This window comes from Vombatus ursinus, unplaced genomic scaffold (genome assembly GCF_900497805.2).
Source record: "Vombatus ursinus unplaced genomic scaffold, bare-nosed wombat genome assembly UNPS02014770.1, whole genome shotgun sequence".
NCBI lineage: Eukaryota > Metazoa > Chordata > Mammalia > Diprotodontia > Vombatidae > Vombatus > Vombatus ursinus.
Window position 1 is genome coordinate 10,816,134 of NW_020954548.1, and position 25,014 is coordinate 10,841,147.

Genomic DNA, 25,014 nt, shown 5'->3' on the forward strand with positions numbered 1-25,014 from the left:
GCAGTCACTGAACCACAGTGGGACCCACACAAATCTCTAAGAATTACTTTTAAATTTCAGTTGGGAGAGGAATAAGAGAAAAGGCAGAAGGAGGGGAAAATATATATATATATATATGTGTATGTGTGTGTATGTTAGAAACATATGTATATATATAAACATATACTGATAAAATAGAAATAGGTGAGTATATATACAATAGAAATTATATAAAATATAAGTTTGTATACATTATACATACATATACAGAATGATTACATTCTGTATATGTATGTATAATGTATACAAACAGTACAATACACATAAACATATCTGTGTATATGTATGTCTCCTAAGTGTTTAAGGAGTAAGGGTCACAGTTCCTGAATCTTTTGTATCCTCTGTATGCTCTGGTACATAGTAGGTACACAATAAGTATTCATTAACTTTTCCTTTTTAAAAAAGGCAAAAGCCGTAGCTTGGCAATGTCTGTCACCATGTGCAAATGACGCATTTCCCTTTCCAGGACCTCACAAGCAGGTTCACTTGTTTTTCTTTTCCTCTTTATAGCTTATTTTATTTTGCTTGTAATAGGTCCGTAATAAGGTGGGTATTTAAAGGAAAAGCGTCCATTAAAATGACCTTCTACCCTGAAGGAAATCATTAGAATAACAACAACAAAGGAAAGCCAATGGGCAGTTTTACTTACAATTTCACTGATAATATAAATGTTAACTTAGACCTGTATAGTGCTTTACAGTTTTCAAAAAAACTTACACTTAATTTATAGTAACTCACTCCTGTGAGGTAGGCAGGGATGTTAAAAGCTTTCACTGTCACAGTACTTTTTAAATTGTCATAGTTCCTGTATCTATGTAGCATTATCCATTACCTCATCTGATCCTCAAAACAATCCCAGGAAGTACTATTGTATTATTATTCCCATATTACAGAGAAGAAAACTGAGCCTTGGAGAACTTAAATGAGTTGTTCGAGGTCACAAAGCTAGTGGGAGTGAGAAGTGGGATTAGAAGTCAGATCTTGATTCTGAGTCCAATACTAACCATAATGTCCCATGAAGTGCTTTGCTGATAACATCCTGATGAGGTATGGAGTGAAAGTATCCTTATCCTAATTTTACAGATGAGAAAAATGAAATTCAGGAAGATTAAATCACTTGGCCAAGGTCACAGGGCCAATGAAACAATCCAGGCAGGAGGAAGCCTTTTAAGTTTGAAACTCATTTCTATGTTCAAATACTGTCTGGGAATCTGTTTGCATGTTTGCATAAACCTGAATTATGTTTTGAGAGTGTTTAAATCATCAATATTTCAATGTGCTCTCTCTCTCTTTCTCTCTCTCTCCCTCCCCTCCTTCTGTCTCTCTCTCTCTCCTCCTCCCTCCTTCCCTCCCCCCCTTTCTTCCTCCCTCCCTCCCTCTCTCCCTCTCTTTCTCCCTCTCTGTCTCATTTGTTTAAAAAAACCAAGTGCTTACTTTGTCTAGAGCCCTGATCTTGGCACTTTGGGGGAACACATCACAGAACCACAGACTGCCAGAATTTGAAGGGACCTTAGAACACAAAATGCCAGAACTAGAAAGGAGCATAGAGATCATGTAGTCTAACTCTCTCATTTCACAGATAAAGCAACTGAGGCTCAGAGATGGAAAGTTATCTTGCTCACTATCATATACTAAGTTGCAGAGTTGATACTTGAATCTAGGGCCATAGGTTCCAAAAACTGTTCTTTCCATTACTTCTTACTTTTGAAAATGGAGTAAACTCCTAATCTTAGCAGTCATTTTGTGCAGTTTGGATCCAACCTGTTGGAGGTATTGCTTTCCTAACTTCCCACTTGGTATTTCCTACATTCCAGCCAAAGATTCTTATCTTCCATTCTTTTTTTTAATGCCTTATTTTTTATTTTTTTATTAGTTTATTTTGATTTAACAACAATCACTTCCATAAGCTTTTGAGTTTTAAATTTTTCTCCCCCTCCCTTCCCACCTCCCTCCCCAAGACTGCCCACAATCTGATATAGCCTTATCTTCCATTCTAATCCCACCTTCTTATGTCTTGCTGCCTTTGTTCTCGGCATCCCCATGCCTGGAATGCCCTCCCTGATCCATTACTATCTATTGATGTCCCTCCTTTCATCAAAGACCCAACTTAGGTTCCATGAAGCTTTCACTGATGCTTTCAGGTAAAAGTGACCTCTCCCTTAAATGTTTGACTCTCCTTTGTCTTGACTTCGCATTTTTCTCACTCTCCCTTGCATCCTAATTATTTGTATACCTGTCTTTGCCCCCATTTAGACTGCAAACTCCCAGACAGCATGAACTATATTGTCTCTATATTTATATCCCTGACACTGTGCATACTGTATACAGTCAGAAGTTAATGAAACCTCTCCAAATTCATGTGTATTACGTGTTCTCCACATTTGCCTTTGTAAACAAGAAGCCCTGTTGAGAAGATGAGCATGGAAAAGTAGAACTACCATGCTGAAATAAGTCAGATGTAGCCTCATCTCTCACATACCCCTGAACTAACCACATGAGATTTGATCAATGAAGATGTATCAATAAAGCACCTACTATGTGTCAGGGTCTGGGGATACAAATACAAAAGTGATCCAAGCCATGCCTTCAAGGCACTTGTACTCCATTGAGGGAAATGAGAGTTGGTCCTAATTTCGTGAAGAGGTATCAATAAAGCACCTACTACATGTCAGTCTCTGGGGATACAAATACAAAAGTAAGTCAGGCCATACCCTCAAGGCACTTATACTTCATTGGAGGAAATAAGATCTGGTTCTAATTGTGGAAGGTGTGCTAGGTACCTGGAGGTACATAAAAGTAACATATGACAAAGTCATTGCCTTCCTGAAGCTTCATTTAAAAACCTCAAATACTTTTCTAATGTCTTCAGGACAAAACAGAAACTCCATATATTTTTGGCCATTGAAAACTCTTCACAATCTGGCCACGGCCTATCTTTCAAGGGTGATTAAATACTACTCCCCTCACATGCACACTCTATATTCTGTCCAGATTGCACTATTTACTCCTTCCTAAATTTGACATTCTATCTGTTCCCTTACTCCATGACTGCAATACTGTCTCTCTTCACTTCCGCTTCTCAGAACCCGTAACTTAGGGCTAACTCAAGTTCCACCTCCTTCAAGAGGCCCCCTCTGATTTTGCCCAGTTACTAATGCCTTTCACTGTATATTATTTATTTTGTATATATCCTACATTTATTTTTCTGAGAACATATTTTATACCCCAGTAAAACATATGCACTTTGCAGCAGGGACAATCTCAATTCTATCTTTGTATCATCAAGACCTGGCATGTGGTAGGAGTCTAATAAATGATTGCTGATTGATCATTTTGCAAAGAAATCTCAGTTGACATTTCTAAAAATCAAGTGCTTGCATGAGTCTATCTTGTTTAATAATAGTTTTAGCATACTAGAGTTAAAAGGTTCACCTTTGATTAAAAAAAAAAAGCTGGTTCTCAACCCTATTTATGCAGGGTGAAGATTTTACAGGTACCAAGTTTCCATCAGTATCCAGTATCTTACTGATTTGATAAAACTCATAGCTCTGTTTTTCACATCACACGGAGTTGGAGGAAGTAAAACCAAACCACTAGGACTTAGTTCCAGGTAGAAAAGTTTTGAGTGTTTGTTATATAAAAACAAGAAAAAGAGAAAAAAAAATTGGGACCAGTCCCACAATGCTCTTAAGGCGTATGCATAAAGAAATGCTCTTTGAAGCTTTAAAAAAATGGTTACTTCAGTCAGAGCAATTGGATTTCTAGAAATAGAAAGTCTTTGTTTATCTGCAGGTCAAAGAGAGTGCATGTGAAAGGGAAATTCTGGTTCTGCACACATTCAGCTCATTGCCTTCTCACCCACTCACTATTAGTGGGCCTCTTTTTTTTTCAGAAGAGGGAAGGGACCATTATTTCTCAGATGCTGACATAGCACTCTTCCTTTGCTAGGTCAAGCAGAGTGGGCAGAAATTAGAGGGGTTCACTTCCTTACGGAAAAGAACCATGTTTCTTTCCTGCACCTCGGTTTCCTCCTCTGTAAAAAGAAAAAAAAAAGAATGGGGTTCTGAGGGCAGTGGGACATAGAAAAAGAATGAGTAGCTGAGTGGGAGAGGAATTTTCCCCTTCATCTCACTATGCTAGTAAGCCTGATGTGTAAATATATGCCTGACAACAAAAACTGCTGAATTTGGAAGCAAAGGATGCGGGTTCAAATTCCAGCTTTGCTGCTTACTACCTAAATGACTTGGGACAAGCCTTCTCTCAGCCTCAGTTTCTTCATCTGTAAAACAAAGATGATAATCATGCCTACCAGAAAGAATTGTGAAAAGATCAGAGCCATATAGAAACTTTGAAATACAAACACAGGAGTTGAGAGAAACATAAAAAGGTCACTAGGAAGGAACAATCATCAGGAACCGAGGACAAACTGCTTACATTAGAATATAGGGAGATGACATATGTGTTCTTTCTGAACCCTATTGTCATCAAAGGTCATAAAGGGAGTTCAATTAGACCAAAGGGCCCGGGAGTAGTTCTGCTTTATTTTGGTAATCTTAAAAGAAGAATGGAAAGAAAAGGGAAGAGTAATAACATACTAATGGGGGGGGAGAGAAGAAGGATGGGGAAAATCATCTCATATACTTGGGGTACATAAGCAGAAGCCTATACAAACAAGGAGGAGGGGGTGCAGGGGTGTGGATGACATTTGAACCTTACTTTCATCGGAACTGGCCAAAGGAGGGAAGAATACACATACACATGCACACACAGACACGGGATTATAGAAATACGTTTCACTTAAAAGAAAAATAGGAGGAAATGATGAGAAAGTATGTGGGGGGGGTGGGGTGGATAAGAGAGAGGATGAATTAAAGAAAAGTTAAGTCCTAAATTAAAAAAACAAAACAAAACTCTAAGGATGTAAAAAAAATATAGCAGATCTTTTTGTGGTAGCAAAGAACTAGAAAATGAAGGGTTGCTCATTATTTCAGGATGGGATGATTAAGTTATAGTATATGAATGCAATGGAAGACAAAATGATGAAAAAGATGATTATAGAGAAACTTGGAAATATTTGTATAAACTGATGCAGAGTGAAGTAAGCAGAATGAGGAAAATAGTTTATACAGTAACAACAATATTGTAAAGACAAAGAGCTGTGAAAGATCAATGCAATGATCAACAATGATTCCTGATGACTTATGATAAAACATGCTAGCTACCTCCAACAGAGAGATGACAGATTCAGAGTATAGACTAAGACAGACACACAGACACACAGACACACACAGACACATGCACACACACACACACACACACACACACACACACACACACATACTGGAAAAGGCCAAAGTGGGAATTTGTTTTGCTTGACTAAACATATTTATAACAGGTTTTCCTCTCCTTTCCTCTCCCCTCCTCTCTACCCCTTTCCTTCCTTTTTCAATGGAAAATGATGGTAGAAGAGGGGGGATGGAGAGAAGGTGAATTTTCATTGATTTAAAAAAATAAAATTTAATTAAAAAAACATGGAACAGGATATTGAATATGGAAACTTGCTCCACTGACTCAGATGGGCAACTCATCTGTAACTTAGTCTTTGTAAGTTTCCTAGAGTACTGAGTGGTTAAGTAACTTGTCCATGGTCACACAGCTAATATGTGTCAGATGTAGTTCTTTTTGACTCTAGTAGGCTGGATTTTTCTAAATTAACGGGGCCTAGAAATTGCTATTGGCCACATCAAAACTTATCATCCCATAAGTGACTTAGGAAGGAAGATGTTCTATCTGGAACCCAGGCATTGCCAAATGGCCCAGTATAGTGAAGACTCTGAGGGGATAGTGTCCTTACATGCATTACCATTTTCTAGATAAAATAACTTCTTTCTTTTATTCAGGTAAAGTATTCAGTCCTCCACAACACACTTCATTTGGATCAAATGACAACTTGCAATCTCATGAAAGAAAGTGAAACTCAGCCAGTTGGCTACTTAAATTCTATAAGGCTTTGCTTAGGATTTAGAGCTGGAAGGAATCTTGGAGATGATCTTCTCCAGGGATTCTGGATCTTTTTTGCATGTGTCACAGACACCTCTGATGAAACCTATGGACACCTTCTTAGAATAACTTTTTTAAATTCACAAAATAAAACTCATAGGATTACAAAAGAAATCAGTTATGGTAAAATAAAGTTGTTTTTTTTTCCCATCCATTTTCACAGAGTACTGGTGGGGCAGGGAGAAGTGCATGGATCCCTGGTTAAGAACCTATAATTTAATGTAAATCTTTTATGTAAAATGAATGATGAAGAAACAGAGACAAGGAGAAGTTAAATGACTTGTCCAAGGTAAAACATGAAGTACCAGATTTAAACATAGACTCTCTAGAGCCATTTCCAGGATTCTTCTCACATAACACGGATCCTCACCATTCAGGTTATTGGAGAAGGATAGTTTCCACTTCTCTCTTCTTCCTTCCTTTTCCAGTTCCTTAGCAGGGCCTCCTGAGTACTGCAGTAGGGCATCCTACCCCCAGCCCCCACTCCCAAACTGAAGAACCTTGGAAAAGGATGAAGAAAGCTTTGCTGACTTGGAGAGTATACCCAAATGCCTAAGGGCTCCTACCATGCCCTTGCTTATTTTTCTAAGCAGGGGTAGATTGTTAAGATCAAGAACCTTCTTTGGCGTGGCTGACTCTCTCTCTCTCTCTCTTTTTTTTTTCATTGAAGCAAGAGTCCTATCTCAGGCAAGGCCTTGCTTGTCTGACCTGGCCTAACAAATGAGGCCAGAATGGCTCAGCTCAAGAGGCATATTTATCTGATACGCCAAGATAGGCAGGGGTATGGGGCTGAATTTCTGCCTGAGGGTTCTCAAAAGGCTCACTTAATACCTGTCCAATCTAAGCGTTGTATATTTTTGGTTCAATCCAACTACCACATCAAGGTAAGCAATGACTTGGCCATTATTAATTTAGAACATTTCCACTGGTGATATAATTTAAAATTCTAATAGTTCTTTGGGATAGAAAAATTTTAGAGCTAGGGGGAGACCTTAAGGATCACTGAGTCCAACATCCTTATTTGACAGCTGCTGAAAATAAAACCCAGAAAAGTGATGAGGTCACACAGATCTAGGTAATAGCAGAGCTGGGACAAGAGCCCTAGGCCTCTTGCTTACTGCTCCAGAGAACATTGACAACATGCTAGAAGCGTTGAATTAACAACTGTAGTCCCAGAGCTAATGGCATAGGGAAGGGAAGGGAAGGAAGGAAGAAAATAATTTTTAAGTACCTATTACATAGTGCCAGGTACTATGCTAAGTACTTAACAAATACTACTTCCTCTAAACCTCACAACAACTCTGGAAGGTAAATGCCATTATTATCCCCATTTTACAGTTGAGGAAACTGAGGCAGACAGAGGTTCAATGACTTCCCCAGAGTCACACAGCTAGTAAGTGCCTCAGGTCAGAGATTAATTCCTGATTCCAGGCCCAGCATTTTATCCACTATGCCACCTATCTGCTTCTATTGACCAAGAGAGAAAAGGGAAAGGTTTTTGATAGGGAGCTCAGTTCAAACTCAAATCTTTCTAATTTGCATATTAGAGGCAGCCTGGTATAGAGGAAAGCAATCTGGAAATGGCACTGGAAGACCTGGTTTTGAGTCTTGGTTATGTCACTAGTTATGTGAACAGTAGCTCACTCAAAACTCTGAGGCAGCTAAGTGGCAAAGTAGATAGAGTGCCAGGCTTGGAGCCAGGAAGACTCATCTTCATGAGTTCAAATACAGTCTCAGACACTTACTCACTGTGTGATCCCGGGCAAGTCACTATACCATGTTTGCCTCAGTTTCCTTATCTGTAAAATGAGCTGGAGAAGGAAATGGCTAACCACTCTAGTATCTCTACTAAGAAAATCCCAAATGGGGTCATGAAGAGTCAGGCACAACTAAAATAACTGAACAATAACAACAAAAAGACTTGTAAGGTTAAGGTTAGCTAATACAACAATCCCAATTGGGAATCCCTTCTATAACATCCCTGATGGGGATTTCTGAAGGCCTCAGTGATAGTGAACTTACTACCTCCTGAGGTGGCCCATTATACTTTTATACATTTTTAATTATCAGGACATTTTCCCCTGATAATGAACTGAAATCTGTGTCTCTGTAACTTTTTTTTTTTAACCTGTTACTCCAAGTTCTGACCTCAGGGTACACCCTGTAAAACAAGTTTAATCCTTCTTCCATATGGCAACTTTTTAGTTTCCTAATCTGTAAAATGGGCATAACAACTTGTAATTACAGAGTTGCCTGGAGGAAAGTACTTAGTAAAAGGCAAAGCACTAGGGAAACATGAGCTGTTATTACAAAGAAGTGGGACTTCTGTGTTCCTGAGGCTGTATCTTGAAAAGCCACCTCCAGTAACAAGGCTCAGAAATGGATGACCTACATTTGACCAGCTTAAGGAAAATACATCTCCCCAATTTAGCCATATTATATCTGAAATCCCATAATACAACCTTATTTCCTTTGACTTAAGCCAAATAGGGACTTCTATCCACTCTTAAAATGTAGCTATACCTGAGGGGAGTAACATACTAAGTTTTCTTTTATTTATCAGTGTGAAGGGGATCATTTGGTTCTTTCCTAGGAACATGTGTTGAAAAGGAGCCTGTTAAAGGTCATAAGGACCCTGAATGTGTGTGTATGTGTGTGTGTGTGTGTGTGTGTGTGTGTGTGTGTGTGATGGGAAGGAAAAAAGGAAGCCAGAAGACATCAAATTCAAACTAGACCTATGTCACAATTTTACCTAGGGTTGGCCCTGGTGCCATATAAGGCATTATTATTATTATTATTATTGTTATAAGCATTACATGAATATGTCATTAATTTCAAGAGCCTGAAACAAAATATATGATCTGAAATTAATCTGATGTTCTTTTATGTTGGGAGTGCAGAGAGAAGGAAGATGGTGGGAATGGGTAGAGTTAAAAAGACTGAGTATCAACACAATTATTTCCCCTTGAAAAACTTAGAAAGGGTTGGCTATATTTTAATCTTAAGTGTTTTTCCCTTCGTAGCATGTAATAACTATTTTTAAGGGACCTTCAACTTCTCTTTTTCTCTGGCACTCTCCATTATCCCCTTTTTACACCCTCCCTTCCTCTCCCACCTCCCCATTTTTTCCTTTCTGTATTCCACTGTGGCCTGATAGCACAAAGGGAAAAAAATACAATTCTGTAAGTTCAGATAGAAAATGAATTCAATGTGGGGAACATGAAATGTGCTTGAGGCTTGGAGAAAACAAAGCTCTTGGTGACTTTTGGCAGACCAGAAGGAAAGGACACAGCAGAGCACATTCCCCTGGAATGGTGAGCTGCATATTTATACAATCAGATTCACGTGGCAGGCTAATCTCCAACCTGCCCATGGGTCACTTCTCAGTTTGTAAATATGAGGCGTAGGGGTCTTCTAGCATGGAAGAAATATAAATGAGTGGGCTTGTTCGCCATCTGCTATAGATTTTGGTGTGTTTTATGCTCAGGCTGTGCTTTATTGGCATAAATCATTTGGTCCTGAGGACATACAGGGCTAAGGTAAGGGGAACAATTGCATTTTATCATGATATGCAATCATCGGGTTTTGTATTATATAATTTACCCACTGAAGGTCTCCACTACAATACACTTTATTTAGGTATTTGCAGACCAGAAGATGCTCTCTGATGCTCTGCCTGCTTAATGTTTATTCCTTCTGAGTCTGCCCAACTTGGTTTCAGTTTTTCATGCCACCAAACTCACAAATGACCTCCCATTATGAATATCAGAGCTAGTACTTCAGGGTTCATTCTCCTGCGTGACTAGTGAAGAGATGGAGCAGAAGACAGACATGGTGGTGGATAAGGGAAAAAGGAAGACTATCCACTTAAAAAATAACTGCTTGAAAGTTGGGATGGATTGAAATTTCTTTGTGGTTATTGTTGTATCTATGCAGCCTATTGGGTAGTTTGCAGTCTGCATGGTTGGAGAGAGGGCTCCCATTGATGAAAGCATGGAACCACAGGAATATTAGAGAATTAGAGTGGGAGGTCTTATATAAAGGCAAGATACCCTTATTAATGTCTGACTTAAAGGTTCCCAGGGAACAGTATAGAGTTCAATGCTATGAATATATAATTAAGGAGCCTTGAGTTTACATGCCACAAAACAAATAATGATAAGAAGACTGGACCCTCTCTGATCTATTCCACCTTCTTACTTGATGAAATAGTAAGAGAATGAGAGCTCTATCGGACCTTAGAGGTGAATGAGTACTACTCTTTTTGTACTTTGTTCATTCTTTGTTCTTGCCATGTGACTAGCCCATCTACTTTCTTATCCCACAATTCCTTCAGGCTATTTCTCTTCTTCACAGTTTTTCATTGCTTATATGTGATAGCCTGCTCATACTCACCGTGTGCCTGCCTGCTGTGTTACTCTCATTTCTAGGTATTCTAGGTATTCTAGGTATTCCATGTCTCTTTGCCATATAGTAACACTGGTAGAATGTCAGTATTGAAAAGATGGGCTTTGGCTCTTTTCAGAAGCTTGGGGTCAGTTAAGGGACTTTGAAATTTCCCCAAAGTATTGTAGCTTGTTCTGTTCTTCCTTGGGTCCAACTCATTGTCTCTCTGTATTGTCTGTCCCACATAGAGCTGTAGGATCTCTCTCTATAGATATCTCTTTATATAGTTATAGATATATCTGTAGATTTATGCATATCAATCAATCAATAAACTTTTATTAAGGATCTACCATGTGCCAGGCACTATGCTAAGTATTTACTATAGGATAAGCTCTATAAGGTATCTACCCAAATCCATGTTAAAACATGGGCAATAGATATTCTTCATCCATTTGAACTTTGCTATGTGGATAGATAGACTAAACTCCTTGAAGTGATTACGGATCTCTTCCAGGAACATCTGCACTGTTCTAAGGCTTGACGCAATCAGCACAATAGGATTTGCAAACAGGAAGTCTAAGGTGGTGGTGGCGTAGTATCAGTCTCAAATAGAAACAAATATCTGTGGATTGCATACTGACTTAGAAAACCACAAATTAACATTATTTACATTTTAAGGTACTTTATTTTATTAAACATTTTCCAATATCATTTTAGTCTGGTTTGAGCTACACCTAGGAGTTGTGCAGGTGTGCTGGTCCTTGGGCAACATGTTTGACACCTTTGGATATGACTTTTGGTAATTTCTGGACCTCAGTTTCCTTCTGTGGTCAAAACCTTTCAGTGGCCCCAGTGTCTACAGCCTGACACTAAGGACAGGCTCTCCATAATCCGTGTCCTTAATATTTTTCTAGTTTTGTTTCACTTAATTCTCTTTCCTGTACTCTATGTTCTGGTTATATGGCACTACCACTACTACTCTTACAATGCTCTTTCCTGCCCCCAAGCATTTGCGTGTGTTGTCCATAGGACTTAGAATGAACACTAAACTACTTGTTACAGGTAGAGCTTGAGGTCATGTCCTCTATGCCAACATCCCCAGCTAAAGGTCATCTCTTCTTTAAAATACTCATTTCCCTTTCACCCCCGCCCATGGACTTTAAAAAAATTTGAAATGGTATCATATTTATTTGAGTTCATGTCTCATGCCCAATTGTCAATCTGCAAATAACCATAGAGAGGTCCATTGTCATCCTGGATAGATGTCAAGTATCTAGAATACAATAACACCTGTAAAAAGAGATAATGGTTACCCACTGTTGATAATTCAGAAAGGGGCCTACATGTTCTAAAGATGCACATGTGCACAATTCCAGTGAGAAAGTAGTATAATAGAAATTTGGAATCACAACCTTGGTTTTAATCTTAGATTCACTAATTAATGTCTTTTGTCACTTTGGGAAAGTCAACCTTACTTGGCCCCAGGTACCTAATCTATAAAATGGTGGGGTTGGACAAGATGGCCTTCAAAGCCCTTTCATTGTGACATCTATGCTCTGTTGGAGTGGTCTGAAGATACCAGTGGTTGCACAAAAAACTCACTAATCAATTTATAAGTAAAAGAATAAAGATACACATAACAGGGCATAGCTGCACACCTGAATCCCTACTATTTGAGAGGCTGAGTCCAGTGGGATTGCTTGAGCTTATTACTTCTGAGCTAAAGTGGGTTGGGTATCTGTGCTAAACCTGGCACCAATAATGGTGAGTTCTTGGGAGCCAGGAGCCATGAAGGAGGGGTCAGAATAGCCTAAGCTGGAAACGGAGCAGGTTAAAGCTTCCAAACCCATCAGCAATGGGAGTGGCCATGAGTAGCCACTCTATATCCAGCCTGGGCAAGGTAGGAAGACTGAGTCTCAAAACAAAAAGGATACACACAGAAAGTACAAGCAAGAGGATGACTATGAGTATAGTTTGGTCCTATAAAAGTAATGTCAGGTGTGCTAAAGCTTAGAATGAGTTAAGACTGACAGGAAAACTAATATGGTTTTCATTTTTTTTTTTGCTATATTGAGGAAAAGAGGAAAACCAAAGAAGGAATGAGACTGCTGCATGGAGTGTATTGGGATAATAAATGACAACAGAGATAAGGCAGAGATTTTCAATTCTTATTTTGCTACTGTTTCCTGTGTAGAGGAGAATGACCTTTCTCATTGAAAATGACAGAATGAAAATGGATAACAGGAGTTGATCCCTCAGATCAGAGGAAATTTCCTAAGACTTAGATCTGTCCAAAAGTCTAATGGGCTCCTTCAAGAGGTCGTGGGTATGAGGGCAGAGCCAAGATAGCAGAGCAGAGGAAGCATTCTAGCCAAACTCTCTTAACATTCCCCTCCAAACAACTTTAAAATAATAAAATCGAATCCTGGAGCAGCACGGCCAACAGAAGGTCGGAATGAGACATTTTTCCAGCCCAAGACAACTTAGGATGTCAGAAGGAGAGGTCTGTGGGGATTGGCCTAGAGCTTCATGGGGTGGCAACACTGGCAGCAACTCTGGGAGGTCTCACTACCAAGAGACAGTAAGGAGATTGGACAGTTGGTCAGAAAGATATGACAGGAGATCCCTGTGCTGGCACTGGGTGAAGGACTGGGTGCCGCTTGGCAACTCCATTGCTTATTATCCAATTCCAGGTCAGATAAGAGTGCTTGCAGTCACAAGGGAACAGCGGCCCTGGTCACAGTTTCAAGGTGGAAAAAGATCAAGAACCCTAGTTCCTGGCAGCAGTTCCAGAGTGGAAAGAGGATCTTGTGATCACAAGGTGCTGTCCCCAAGGAGCAGGGTTCCTTTGTTGGTAAGGACCAGGCAGAGTTGCACAAAGATGTCAGTTTCGCTCTCTCTTCCAGAGTCATTGAAGTCCAGTGGCAAGATAAAAGTCAGAACAACTGGCTGTGATCCAGGATGCAGTGCATGGCCTTGGCATCTCTGATGTCTGATTAAGCTCTCGGCACTCCACAGTGCCGGCTTCAGCTGCCTTCATAGTTGTTACAACAAATTATCTTCACCTTCCCATTCCACCAGAAATCTTCACATGCTTGGGGTAGACATCCCCCTAAGTCACTGATGGGTTTCAGGCTTGTTGATTACCCTCAATCTGGTTTAGGCCATCTGCCAAGATGGTTTGCCAGAGTGTAACATGCTGCAGGTTCTTGGAACCACAGATGAGAGTTGGGCTATCATCCACCTATGGTGTGCATAGGATAAAATAGAATAGGATAGGATAGGATAGGACAAGATAGGATAGAATGGGATGAGATGGGATGAGATGGGATGGGATAGAACAGAATGGAGCAAAGCTAAGTCTTCCACTGGTAAAGTTGGCTTCTTTAGCATTGATCCATGGAGGGAGAAGAATAGGTACTTTTTTCCTTTGATCAACTGAAATAATGTTTGTAAAGTGCTTAGCACAATGTCTGGTACATAGTAGGCTTGTACAAATGCTTATTCCCTTCATCTCATTTGGTCTGGTAGTCTTAGCCTTCCCAAGTTTTACCAAACTAGGCCCTTGTTTAGTGGAGAACAGGGTTCTCCCAAGTATCTGTTAGTTTCATTTCCCATTTTGTTCTCAGCTGTATCTTAACATCTGCCACAGACCAGGAGAAAGTACACTGCTAGGCAAGCACCCAGAGGTTCCATCCTAGTGAAGGTCAAGTCCCCAGCTTACGTTTGGTTGCTGAGAGCTGCGATTTGTGCTGCCCTCTGACCAGCCGGCAGGTGGAACCATCTCCATTGCAGACTCCACAGTTATCTTCCTTGATGGTGCTTCCCAGCTGGTGGTCACAGCCAACAATCTGACAAAAAAAGAAAGATGTACAGTTCAAACAGAGCACCTACTGACGGAGACATCCATCTCTGTGACTAATTACCACCAAATTATTCTCACATCATCCCTAGAGGGCTGTAAAATATGTTACCCACGGAGGAGTCTGAACTCAGCCAGGAGTCTAACTGAACTTGGGAGTTAGAAATTCAGAACAGCACCAAATGGCTTTTGCAGTTCAGACATAGGGGGAGGAAGAGATGGAAAAGTCTGTGTGTATGTAAGTGTGTGCAGGCCTCTGTGTACATGGGCGTATGCGTGCACAGACATATGTGTGTGGATAAGGGATGAGAAAAGCAGATCATTACAAACCTCTCTCTCTCTCTCTCTCTCTCTCTCTCTCACTCCCTCTCTCTCCCTCCCTCCCTCTTTTTTCTAAATCCCAATTTGGTTTCAATATAATTCCCATATTAATTAATTAATTCTTCCAAAAATTTATTAAGGGCCTATAATATTCAATATACAGTACAATATTCAATACATGGTGTTAGGTAGGAGCACAGATAAAATAAGTTGATTTATTGTCCTGGAAAAACAAAACAAAAAAACAAAAACCAAATAAACTAACACCCCCCCCCCCCCCCCCCGAGATAACCTCCAAGCAGAAAACTAAAAGGCTCTTAGGCAAACCATAACAAGCAATTTTTAAGATTTACTATACAAAGAACAACACTGTATGTGTTCTGAATTTAGGGAAATGATCAGTAACCCACTTAGGATTTTAAGCACAATTAGGTAACTTTATTTGCACAGTCTAACTCAGGCTCATCAATAGTACTAACCTATATGAAAATATAGCTGGCATGATTTAATTCTCTATTTTCTCCCCTCAACTTTTCCCCCACCGAGGCAATGGGGTTAAGTGACTTGCCTATGGTCACACAGCTAGTAAGTGTTATGTGTCTGAGGCCGGATTTGAACTCAGGTCCTCCTGACTCCAAGGCTGGTGCTCTATCCACTGTGCCACCTAGTTGCCCCTTCCCCTCAACTTCTAGAGTCAACATCAAATTTAGACTAAATTTAATACCAGTTTGTATTCAGAATCATGGGATGTAGAGCTTGGAGGACTTTAGAAATAATCTAGTCAAGGATCTTAATTTCATTCTTCTTTAGTTTTATTGATGCCTTTCTGCTATTTGCTAATACACTGCTCTTCCCATGACAACACACAAGTTGTTCCACCATTCCTCAGTAAATAGGTACCCACTTCGTTTCCACTTCTTTCCTACCACAAAAAAAGGCTGCTACAAATATTTTGCAGTTTTATTAGACCTTGGTTTCTATCTTTGACCTCCTTGAGTATATATGCCCCTATAATAACTAGGTCAAAGGGCAGGAACACTTAAATGTCTTTTCCCTTTAATTCAAAATTACTTTCCAGAAGAATTGGATCAATTAACAGGGTTCACAGCTGCGTTAAAATGGTATGTGCATGGAATACTACTGTCTTTAGGAAACACTGAATATGAAAGATCTTGAGAATCATAGAATGATTCGAATGAAGTGATTTGGTGAGAAATAAGCAAAACTGAGAGAACAGTACCCACAATGACAATAATATTGTAAACAGAAACCCCACTAAAAGGCAGTAAAATTCTGATTGTAAAGACTGATTTCAGTCCAGAGAAAGGGAGATGGAGTGATGATAGAATAGACCTCTCTCCTCTCTAAAGAAAGGTAGAGGACTGCGGGGATGGCAGTTGTTACTGTGATATACACTATGCCAGACGTGGTGGATGTGTCAGTTGGTTTTACTTACATATTTGATTTGTCTTAAAAAATAGCATTTATAAAGTGCTTTACAATTTGCAAAGAACTTCATAAATGTTATCTCATTTTATCCCTACAATATGCTTGGGAGGTAGATGTTATTGCTATCCCATTATATAGATGAGGAAACTGAGGCAGAGGGTGAGTGACTTGCCCAGCGTCACATAGCTAGTGTATCCCTAAGACCAAATTTGAATTCCAGGTCCAGTTCTCCATCCAACGTGCACCTGGATGCATTACAAAGTCTTTTAGTCAATAAACATTTATTAAGTGTCTATTATATGCCAGGCACTGTGCTAAGCACTAGGGATGCTGGAAAGAGCAACAGTCCTTGCTTTCAAAGAGCTCATAGGAAGGTTGTGTGTGTGTGTGTGTGTGTGTGTGTGTGTGTGTCTGTATGTGTGTGAGTGAGAGAGAGAGAGAGAAGTGTTTAGGGTAGGGGATGGAAAAATTTAAGGGGGGAAATTGTGGTGTAAAAGCAAAAGGCATATATGAAACAGTTTAAAAATAGGAATAGAAATAGTATATTTAAAAATATTATCTTAGTGTTCCTGTCTTCCCAGAGCCCCTCTGTCAGTGACTCTTTCTTTTGTTATCTTTGATAGTTTAATAGATGAGATGACACTTTCAGAGTTGCCTTAATTTGGATTTCTCTTATTCGTAGTGATTTGGATAAAATGTGGTTGATAGTATGCATCTTTTCCTTTGAAAACCATTCATAGCTTCTGGCCACTCTATTTTGGTGAATAAATCCATTATTTGATTCATGAGGGAGCTGGGGCTCAGAAAGGTCAAGTGATTTGCCCAAAGTACCACTTAGACTGTCCTCCTCATGCCTCTCATGCTCATGATCCTTATTACTGGTTTAATTTAATTGTTTCTTCTTTTTGGCTATATTTAATAATTGCAAACATCTGTTCAGGCAATTGTTAAAAGATATGATTTATTTAGCATTTGGTTATATATGTGCTGGGTTTTAAAAAATGTGGTGGGTAATGTGTTCTTTTCAAATAAAAAAAAACAAACACAAACATCTTTTAAACAGATGACAAAGTTACAGCTCCTTCAGAGTAGCAAACATTTTCACATGAATAATCTATTAGGAAAACATTGTAAAAAAACACTTATGTTTAAAATGAATAGACAGCAACTTAGTCAAACCCCCACAGTGAAATTGCTGTCCTTTTCAACCTACTAGGGAAACTATAGTCCTTGTCTCAGACTCCATTTAAGCTTTGTCTACATGGATCCATATTGTGGTTAGAAAAAACCAAAGCTCTTTGTTTAGTGGCCTTCTACATGACAGCAACAAAATTATTTCCATGGGCAAGAAAAAGTATTTGTGGGTGGGCTGATAACCCTGCAGGCACTAGTATGTACTCATTCCATTTTGGTTCTGTGTTAGTTGTGTGGCCTAGGGATTTTTTTTTTTATTGGTGGCATTGTTTGTACCATCAACACCATTTTACAGAGAGTTGACCCAATGGGCTTTTACCTCACTCATCAATCAGTTCTAGTCACTAGCCAATCATATTGCAAGCAAGGAGTCTCAAGTAAGGGGTGGTGGAGTGGAGGGTGAGAGAAATGCCAAACCGTCAAACCACTAAACCAATGGTTCCAACATGCAGACCACAGAGTCACGAATCCAAAAGCAAATCTAAAATACCTTCTGTTGACCGCATTAAAAAAAAAAAAAACCTCACACATAAATGCATCACTGTTTTTCAAATTATGTATATACTATTATTATGAATAAAACACAAATTCATTTAAAAATATTACCAAAGTCAGAGCAGCCTTTTGCCAATATGCAATACTTTTTCTTGTGTTGGGGTCCACAGCATTTGTTGACATTAAATAGGGATGATCATGCTCTAAAAAGTTGGGAAATAAAGCACTAAACCATTTGATTCCCTTAAGGAGTTCCCACTTTTGTTTGAGAAAATATTTTGTATATCTTAATGGCCACTTGAGCTTTGATTTACACACACACACGATTCCCTATGCTTACAAAATATTTGGGGCTATGCAAAAAGGGCTTTAATTTTCCAATGTGCTTTGCTCTATACAGAGATGAAATGACCAAGAGGTATGAAAAGTCTTCCCTCTCTAGTGGGAGTATTTGAAGTCTGCCTGAATTTTCTCTTCAAATTACAAAGATCTCTAATTTCCCCAATGGGCTTAGATTTCTCTGGAACTGTTCTGTTCATTTGACTCGAAATGAAAAAAAAGAGATAATTACATACCTCTCTCTCTTTCTGATCCTACACAGTTCTCATTGATGCAAAAGCTGTATTGAGAACAGTTAAACTTTGCAAACCTAGAAAAACAGCCATGCTAAGAATAGTTAAATGGAAAACTACATACTTCAGGGCTAACTTGGCCCCTGCACTAGATTTGGAACTCTCAAGTGTGGGTTTGTGAACGCTAGGAAATGAACCAAGTTGGTTCTAACTGTGTTTTGTTTAACTTCATTGTTTAAATGACTAACATCTTTCTGACACAATTGTTTTTTTCCTGATATCAATTCTTCTTTAAGATGCCAAGATATTCCAAGTCAATTCTTTTCTACATGTGGAATACTTTTCTATCAGATATAATTTCCTTATTTTTATCCAAATGGACCTTTTTTTTTTTTTAAAAGTTATATTAGGCAAGTAAATCATTGTTGAGAGACTGGAATCTGCTGACATTCAATAAGTGTTAACAATACATAAGTAAAAATGCTAATTATAATCTAACACTGTAAACTGAGAGGAAACTAGGGGAGACATCAGCCTTGGTCCTACTCAATGGAGATGTTTACTGGCAGAAATACCAGCGTTCTATCAATTCAGACATAGAACATTTTAAATGTAAGATACTTTGATAGACCTTTGGATAGGCTTTGAAAGACCTGTGATTTCACAGAGTGGAAACTCTCTCCACATGTACAGATCACAACTCTTTTATTCTGTGTGATTCTTGGCTATGATTTCCTAAAAATCCTCCATAGCAGATTTATTGATACTCAGGAGGCCTTTCCATTTCTTTTCATTTCTCTAGGGTTACCATTGTATCATTCAGGCCATCCATCTATTGCCACTCACTCTCACTAATCAGTTAACTTTTTCTGATCTTATATATCCTTAGTAAGAGAGGCAGCATTGGCATAGTACATTGAAAGCTAGACTTGGAGTTATGAAGACCTGGGTTCAAGTCTTTCCCCAGACACATAGTGAGTGTGTGGCCCTGGGCAAGACACTTCATATTTCAGTGCTTACTCTCATTTAACCAATTCCCAATCCACATCTCTCTCCATTTCTTCCTCCTGTTCAATTCTAAGCCATTATCATTGTCCATCTGCAAAATGGATTTCAAGGACGTGTGATTTTTTTATTGTGAGTACTGTCTCTAATGATGTGCATTGCAATTCTTCTCTAATTCAGCAGATACTCTTTCAGAGCTTCTGTGGATGAAAATATTACCAACCTGTCACCTGCTAATATTGGTGATAAGCCTCCCCCAATTCTGTTAGGTTGGTTCTCAGCCAACAAACAGTCATTCGCTAGGCTCATGGTCTAAGTCTTTCTAGTTTGGCAAAATCTAGAGTTTGTTCTGTCATCAGCTAAGGATAGCCAAAGCAGAGCATTTGGGGGTGAGGTGTTATCAAGAGCCACTCCATTCTGGGTGAAAGGTAAAAATCAGCTTTCAATTCCTCATAGCTATTGACAACCACAGAAAACTCTGCGATAGGAAGGACTCAGAAGAAATACTTTGAGTTAAAGTCATTTAATGTGATTCTACCTTTCAGTTAAAGCGGGCTCTAGCAAGTATTCCCTATTTGCTACACTAGATGGTTGTATGATGTTTCTGGCTTCACCGAAGCGTCACCTCAAGTGTAGTTGCTGCCCAGTCTTGCTGAAGTGAGAGTCTGGGAACTGTTTAGAAAACAGGACAACTGAGACTCACTGCAGTTAAGATATTTGTATTGTACACAGGTTATTGGTGGACCATCATCATCTGCCACTGTCCGTTGGAGGTTTGGTTCCACACAGGGGTACTAGTTGTACGGTGTGTCATCCTCTCACACAGCTCCCTCAGTTGAGCTGACTTCTCTCTCCTCTCCTTCAGAATTTACTCAGAACAAACCCTTTCTAAACAAAACCCCAGAACAATAATGTCCGATCCAAGTTGGCTCAGACAGTGAGTTTTCTGGCATGGACTGTAGCTGGGCTCTAAGGTAAAGATTTCATGTTGGATTTTAGGCATTGGGCCGATAATATGGGCTAAGATGGTTTTCTCCCCGCACTCTATTAAGCTGACAGCAAGCAAACAGGGAGAACATGAGACTGGAATTCTCTAGACACTCAGATATGTGCAATAAAATGTCTTCACAAGGAGCTGCAGGAGAAATAAGGGGGACTGAGTTAATAATGCACACAACGTAAATACTACCAACTTCGGGGCAGACAACCTTCTCCAGACTGACAGGCTCATATGGGTTCACCTGGTTAAGTAGAGCAGTGGCCACACTTAAAATAGTTTCCCTGCAGGCTCCCCAGGCTCCAATAACAAATAGTGATCCAGTGATGTCAAGCTTTTGTGGGTCCAAACTGTGAAGTAAGAAACTTTCAAATTCCTCAGTTCTCAATAGTTGGAGACAAGAATATGGTGAAAGTAATTTCTAAAAACCTGACTGCTCTTGGAATACCCTCCCGTCCTAAATTTGCCCTACCTCCCTCTTCACGACCCCGACACTCACACTTTTTGTAAGCTGTGTACTTATTGATGTTGTTGTTCAGTTGTTTCACTTGTGTCTGACTCTTCATGACCCCGTTTGGGGTTTTCTTGGCAAAGATGGAGTACCTTGCTGTTTCCTTCTCCAACTCATTTTACAGATGAGGAAACTGAGGCAAACAGGGTTAAGTGACTTGCTCAGGGCCCCACAGCTAGTAAGTGACTGAGGCTAGACTTGAACTCATGAAGATGAGTCTTCCTGACTCCAGGCTCAGCACCTTATCCACTGTATCACCTAGATACCTGGACTTAGAATCAGAGGACCGAAGTTCAAATACTAAGTACAGCTCTACCATTAGTATGTGTGAGGCCATGAGCAAGGCATTTATTCTCTCTAGGGTTCAGGTTCCTCATTTGTGTAATTAAGGAGTCAGACTAGATAATAGCAAAGGATCCTATGACCCTATAACCTATCTGTAGAGGATTGGGGCAGCTAGGTGGTACAATGGATAGAGTACTGGACCAGGAGTCAAGAAGACCTTAGTTCAAATCCAGTGTAAGACACCATATGTGTGACCTTGGGTAAATCACTTAACCTCTGTTCGCCTCAGTTTCCTTATCTGTAAAAAGGACTGGAGAAGGAAATGGGAAATGACAAACTACTGTGGTATCTTTGCCAAGAAAATCCAAATGGGGTCATCAAGAGGCAGATATGACTAAAACAACTGAGCAACAACAACAATTTCCTAGAGTTGTTGTGAGGATCAAAGGAGAAAGTAATTGTATAGTACTTAGCACAGTGTCTGGCACATAGTAAGCTCTATATAAATGTGGGCTATAGCTATATGTTGAGCCTACATATATGACTTACAAAACTGTGTACAGTACATCCCTGTCTGTCCTGTCTTTTTCCATAGGAATGAAAGTCTACCCTATAAGCAGCAACATGGGTTGACAGCAGGAAAAATACATAGGTGGTCTCTAGAGTCTTATAGCAGAAATAAGGCTTGATTTGGATTGGAAGACCTGGGTTTAAACATAATTCTGCTGTGCACTATCTGTTTGATGTTTGGTAAATTCACATTAATTTCTTTGGGACTCAGTTTCTTTATCTGTAAGATGAGTAGATTAGACTCACTGATCTTTAACATCCCTTCCAACTCTTAAGTATTATCCATAGCTCTAACTGTGTACAGAAGATGTTCATGATTATCAGTAGCCCCATGGATAAAAAAAGAGAATGATTTCAAAAGCACTGTTCCAAAAATGATAGTCCTGATATGGCGTGTTCCATGAATCTAAAATTCCACCAATAGAGATTAATTCCTTTGATTTATAGTTCCAAACATGACTTCCCTGGTTGTAGGAGCTGCAGTCAGTTGAGTTTATTTTTTAATCTAAAAAAGCACTTTATCTAATTATCAAGCACTCATGAACTAAGAAGGCAGTAGGGTTTGACCCTGGCCGGTTACTACCAGAACTTAATAGACTGCTATTAGGTGTCATGCCAGCAGGATCATATTCATTAATAGTTGTGATTGACATTAAATACAGTGGCATATTGGAAAGAATGCTTGATTTGCAGATGGACGATTGGTTTGAGCCCCTGTCCTGATGCTTCTTAATAGCATTACTGTAGGTGTATCACTTTGCCTCTATGAGACTTAGTCTTCTCATCTGTGAAATTGAGATCATAGTATTTATATTATCTATCTTACGGATTCATTGTAAAGAAAGTACTTTGTTAAGCTCTAAGTGCTAAAGAAATTTATGGCTATCTGATCCTGAGCAGGTCATTTAAACTTTCTGTGCTTCATTTTTCTTATCTATAGAATTGCAATATTATATTAAAATATATAATAAACAAACACATATACTTATATATTCTTAGTGTATCTGCACTGTATACTGTAGTGTGGTGTACTGCAGAGAGCTTCCTGGGAGGAACTTTCTCTTCTAATGCAAAGTACCACCTTCTCTCCAACTTATAGACTCAGAGAAGTGCTGAGGGCACAATATTATGTAATATGTAATTACAAATGCACATATGCAGGTTCTAATGAAAGTGTTTGTGAACCTTAACCTGCTCCATAAATATGAGTTGCTATTATTATTACTGTGATTGTGGAGAGCCTCCAATGAATGCCAGGCTAAGGTATTTGGGCTTTATTTGGTAGCGTATGCAGGGAACCATAGAAAGATTTGAGTGACAGAGTCTGGGTCAGAAGACAAACCCAGCAGTGATATGACGGATTGGACTGAGCTAAGATTGGAGATCAGGTCCCAGAGAACAAGACAAAGCAATAGTACAAATGGAGGCTGCCTAGATTTAGTGACTTTGAGACATCTCCAGAAAAACAGATGCACCTTTAGAGGTGGGTATTTTTTGGAGGGAGGGGTTTTATTTTTTTTTAAATAGACTTTTTTTTTTGTAACCACATTTAACAATCAAAATTCTAGGGAAAGCATGTCCACTCAACAGAAAATAACTTAATTTTTCATCTATGGAAAATAATTATTGGACTACAGTTTTCCATTAAGCTAATAGAAAATCTTAAAATATTTGAAAATGAAAAATCCCTTACTAAATGATAATTGCATCAAAGAAGACTTTCCCTGCCGGCAACATTTTCTTCTGGCTTTAACCACCCCATTCATAAAAGCAAACCACCAAGTGGATTTAGTCAATGGGAAAGAATAGTATAATATAGTATAATGGGGCAAATTTCTGAATTTGGGGCTGGAAGATCTGAATTTGAGTACTAGCTCTGTTACCCAATAGCTGTATGATTATGGAGAAGCCATATATCCCCTCTCTAGCTCTCAGTTCATTCCTTTGTAAAATGAAGAGTTTGGATTAGATGACTGATCTCTAAGATTCCTTCTACTCATAAAGTCCTCTGATTCCTGTCTGGATTCTAATTTCAAAACCTTTCTTAAAATGTTCCAACCTATAATAAATATCAATGGCCACTTACAAAAAAAAACACTCCTATCTTAAAAATAAAAAAAAATATGTCTGGGAATGTCACTGAAATTTTAATTAGTTTGATACTGTAATTGTATTGGCGTGGCTCATCCCTCTACCAATAGAATTCATAATTTTTATTTGCCTAGTAGATAATCTTTGTGAGTTTCTGTTGATGAACTAATCATTCCTCCCTGTCCCCTGGCTATGGCCAATTAGAGTTGGACTTATTTAGATCTAGTACAAATGTACAGACAACTCTTTGAAAGAAGAAAAACAGAACAGAGTGCCATTGGGTAAGTAAACAAATCTTGAAATATTTAATGATCATTCCATTAAAATCCATATTAGTGAAAAAAAATTATTAATGATAGGATTATAGATATAGAGCTAGAAGAGTAATTTAGTCAAAGTCCTCATTCCACTGGTGAGGAAGCTAAGGCCCAGAGAATTTAAGAGAGGGTCAGTCAGTCAACAAGTATTTTTAAGTGTTTATGATATGCCAGGTACTGTGCTAATGCTAGAGATACAAAGAAAGGCTGCCACCACCAAAACAAAACCAAAAACCATTCATTACCTTTAAGGAACATATATTCTAATGCAGGAGACAACATGTGAACAACTAGGTACATATAAGATCAATGCAAGGTAGATGAAAGTAATCTAAAAAACAAAGGCATCAGTATCTGGGGAGACTGGTAAAGGCTTTTTGCAGACAGTATGATTTGAGATGAGTCTTGAAGGAAGTCAAGACAGAAACGAAAGGATAGCATTCTAGGCATAGGATAATTCAAGAAGACTAGAGGTGGAGTGTGCTATTCAAGGAACAGTAAGCAAGCCAGCGTAACTAGTAGGGTATAGACAAAGTAAAGTATAAGAATGCTGGAAAAAGTTGAAATTGTCCAAATTGTGAATATCTCTAAATGCCAAACAACTGAATTTATATCCTAGAGGCAATAGAGAGCTACCAGAGTTCACTAAGCAAATAATAACATCATCAGAACTACTCTTTTTTTTCTTGGTGAGGCAATTGGGGTTAAGTGACTTGCCCAGGGTCACACAGCTAGTAAGTGTCAAGTGTCTGAGGTTGGATTTAAACTCAGGTCCTCTTGACTCCAAGGCCAGAGCTCTATCCACTGCACCACCTAGCTGCCGCCATAACTACTCTTTAGAAAGATGAGGTTGATAGATT

General features: G+C 39.0%; 1 protein-coding gene across 2 annotated transcripts in view; it reads right to left on the bottom strand.

Annotated features, from left to right (window-relative positions):
- ADAMTSL1 (ADAMTS like 1) overlaps positions 1-25,014 on the bottom strand; it is a 397,281-nt gene that overhangs the window by 234,494 nt on the left and 137,773 nt on the right. For both annotated transcript variants that reach the window (XM_027862672.1, XM_027862671.1), the window contains exon 5: positions 14,210-14,336. In XM_027862672.1, the coding sequence (XP_027718473.1) occupies positions 14,210-14,336 (127 nt within the window). The remainder of the gene's footprint in view (positions 1-14,209; positions 14,337-25,014) is intronic.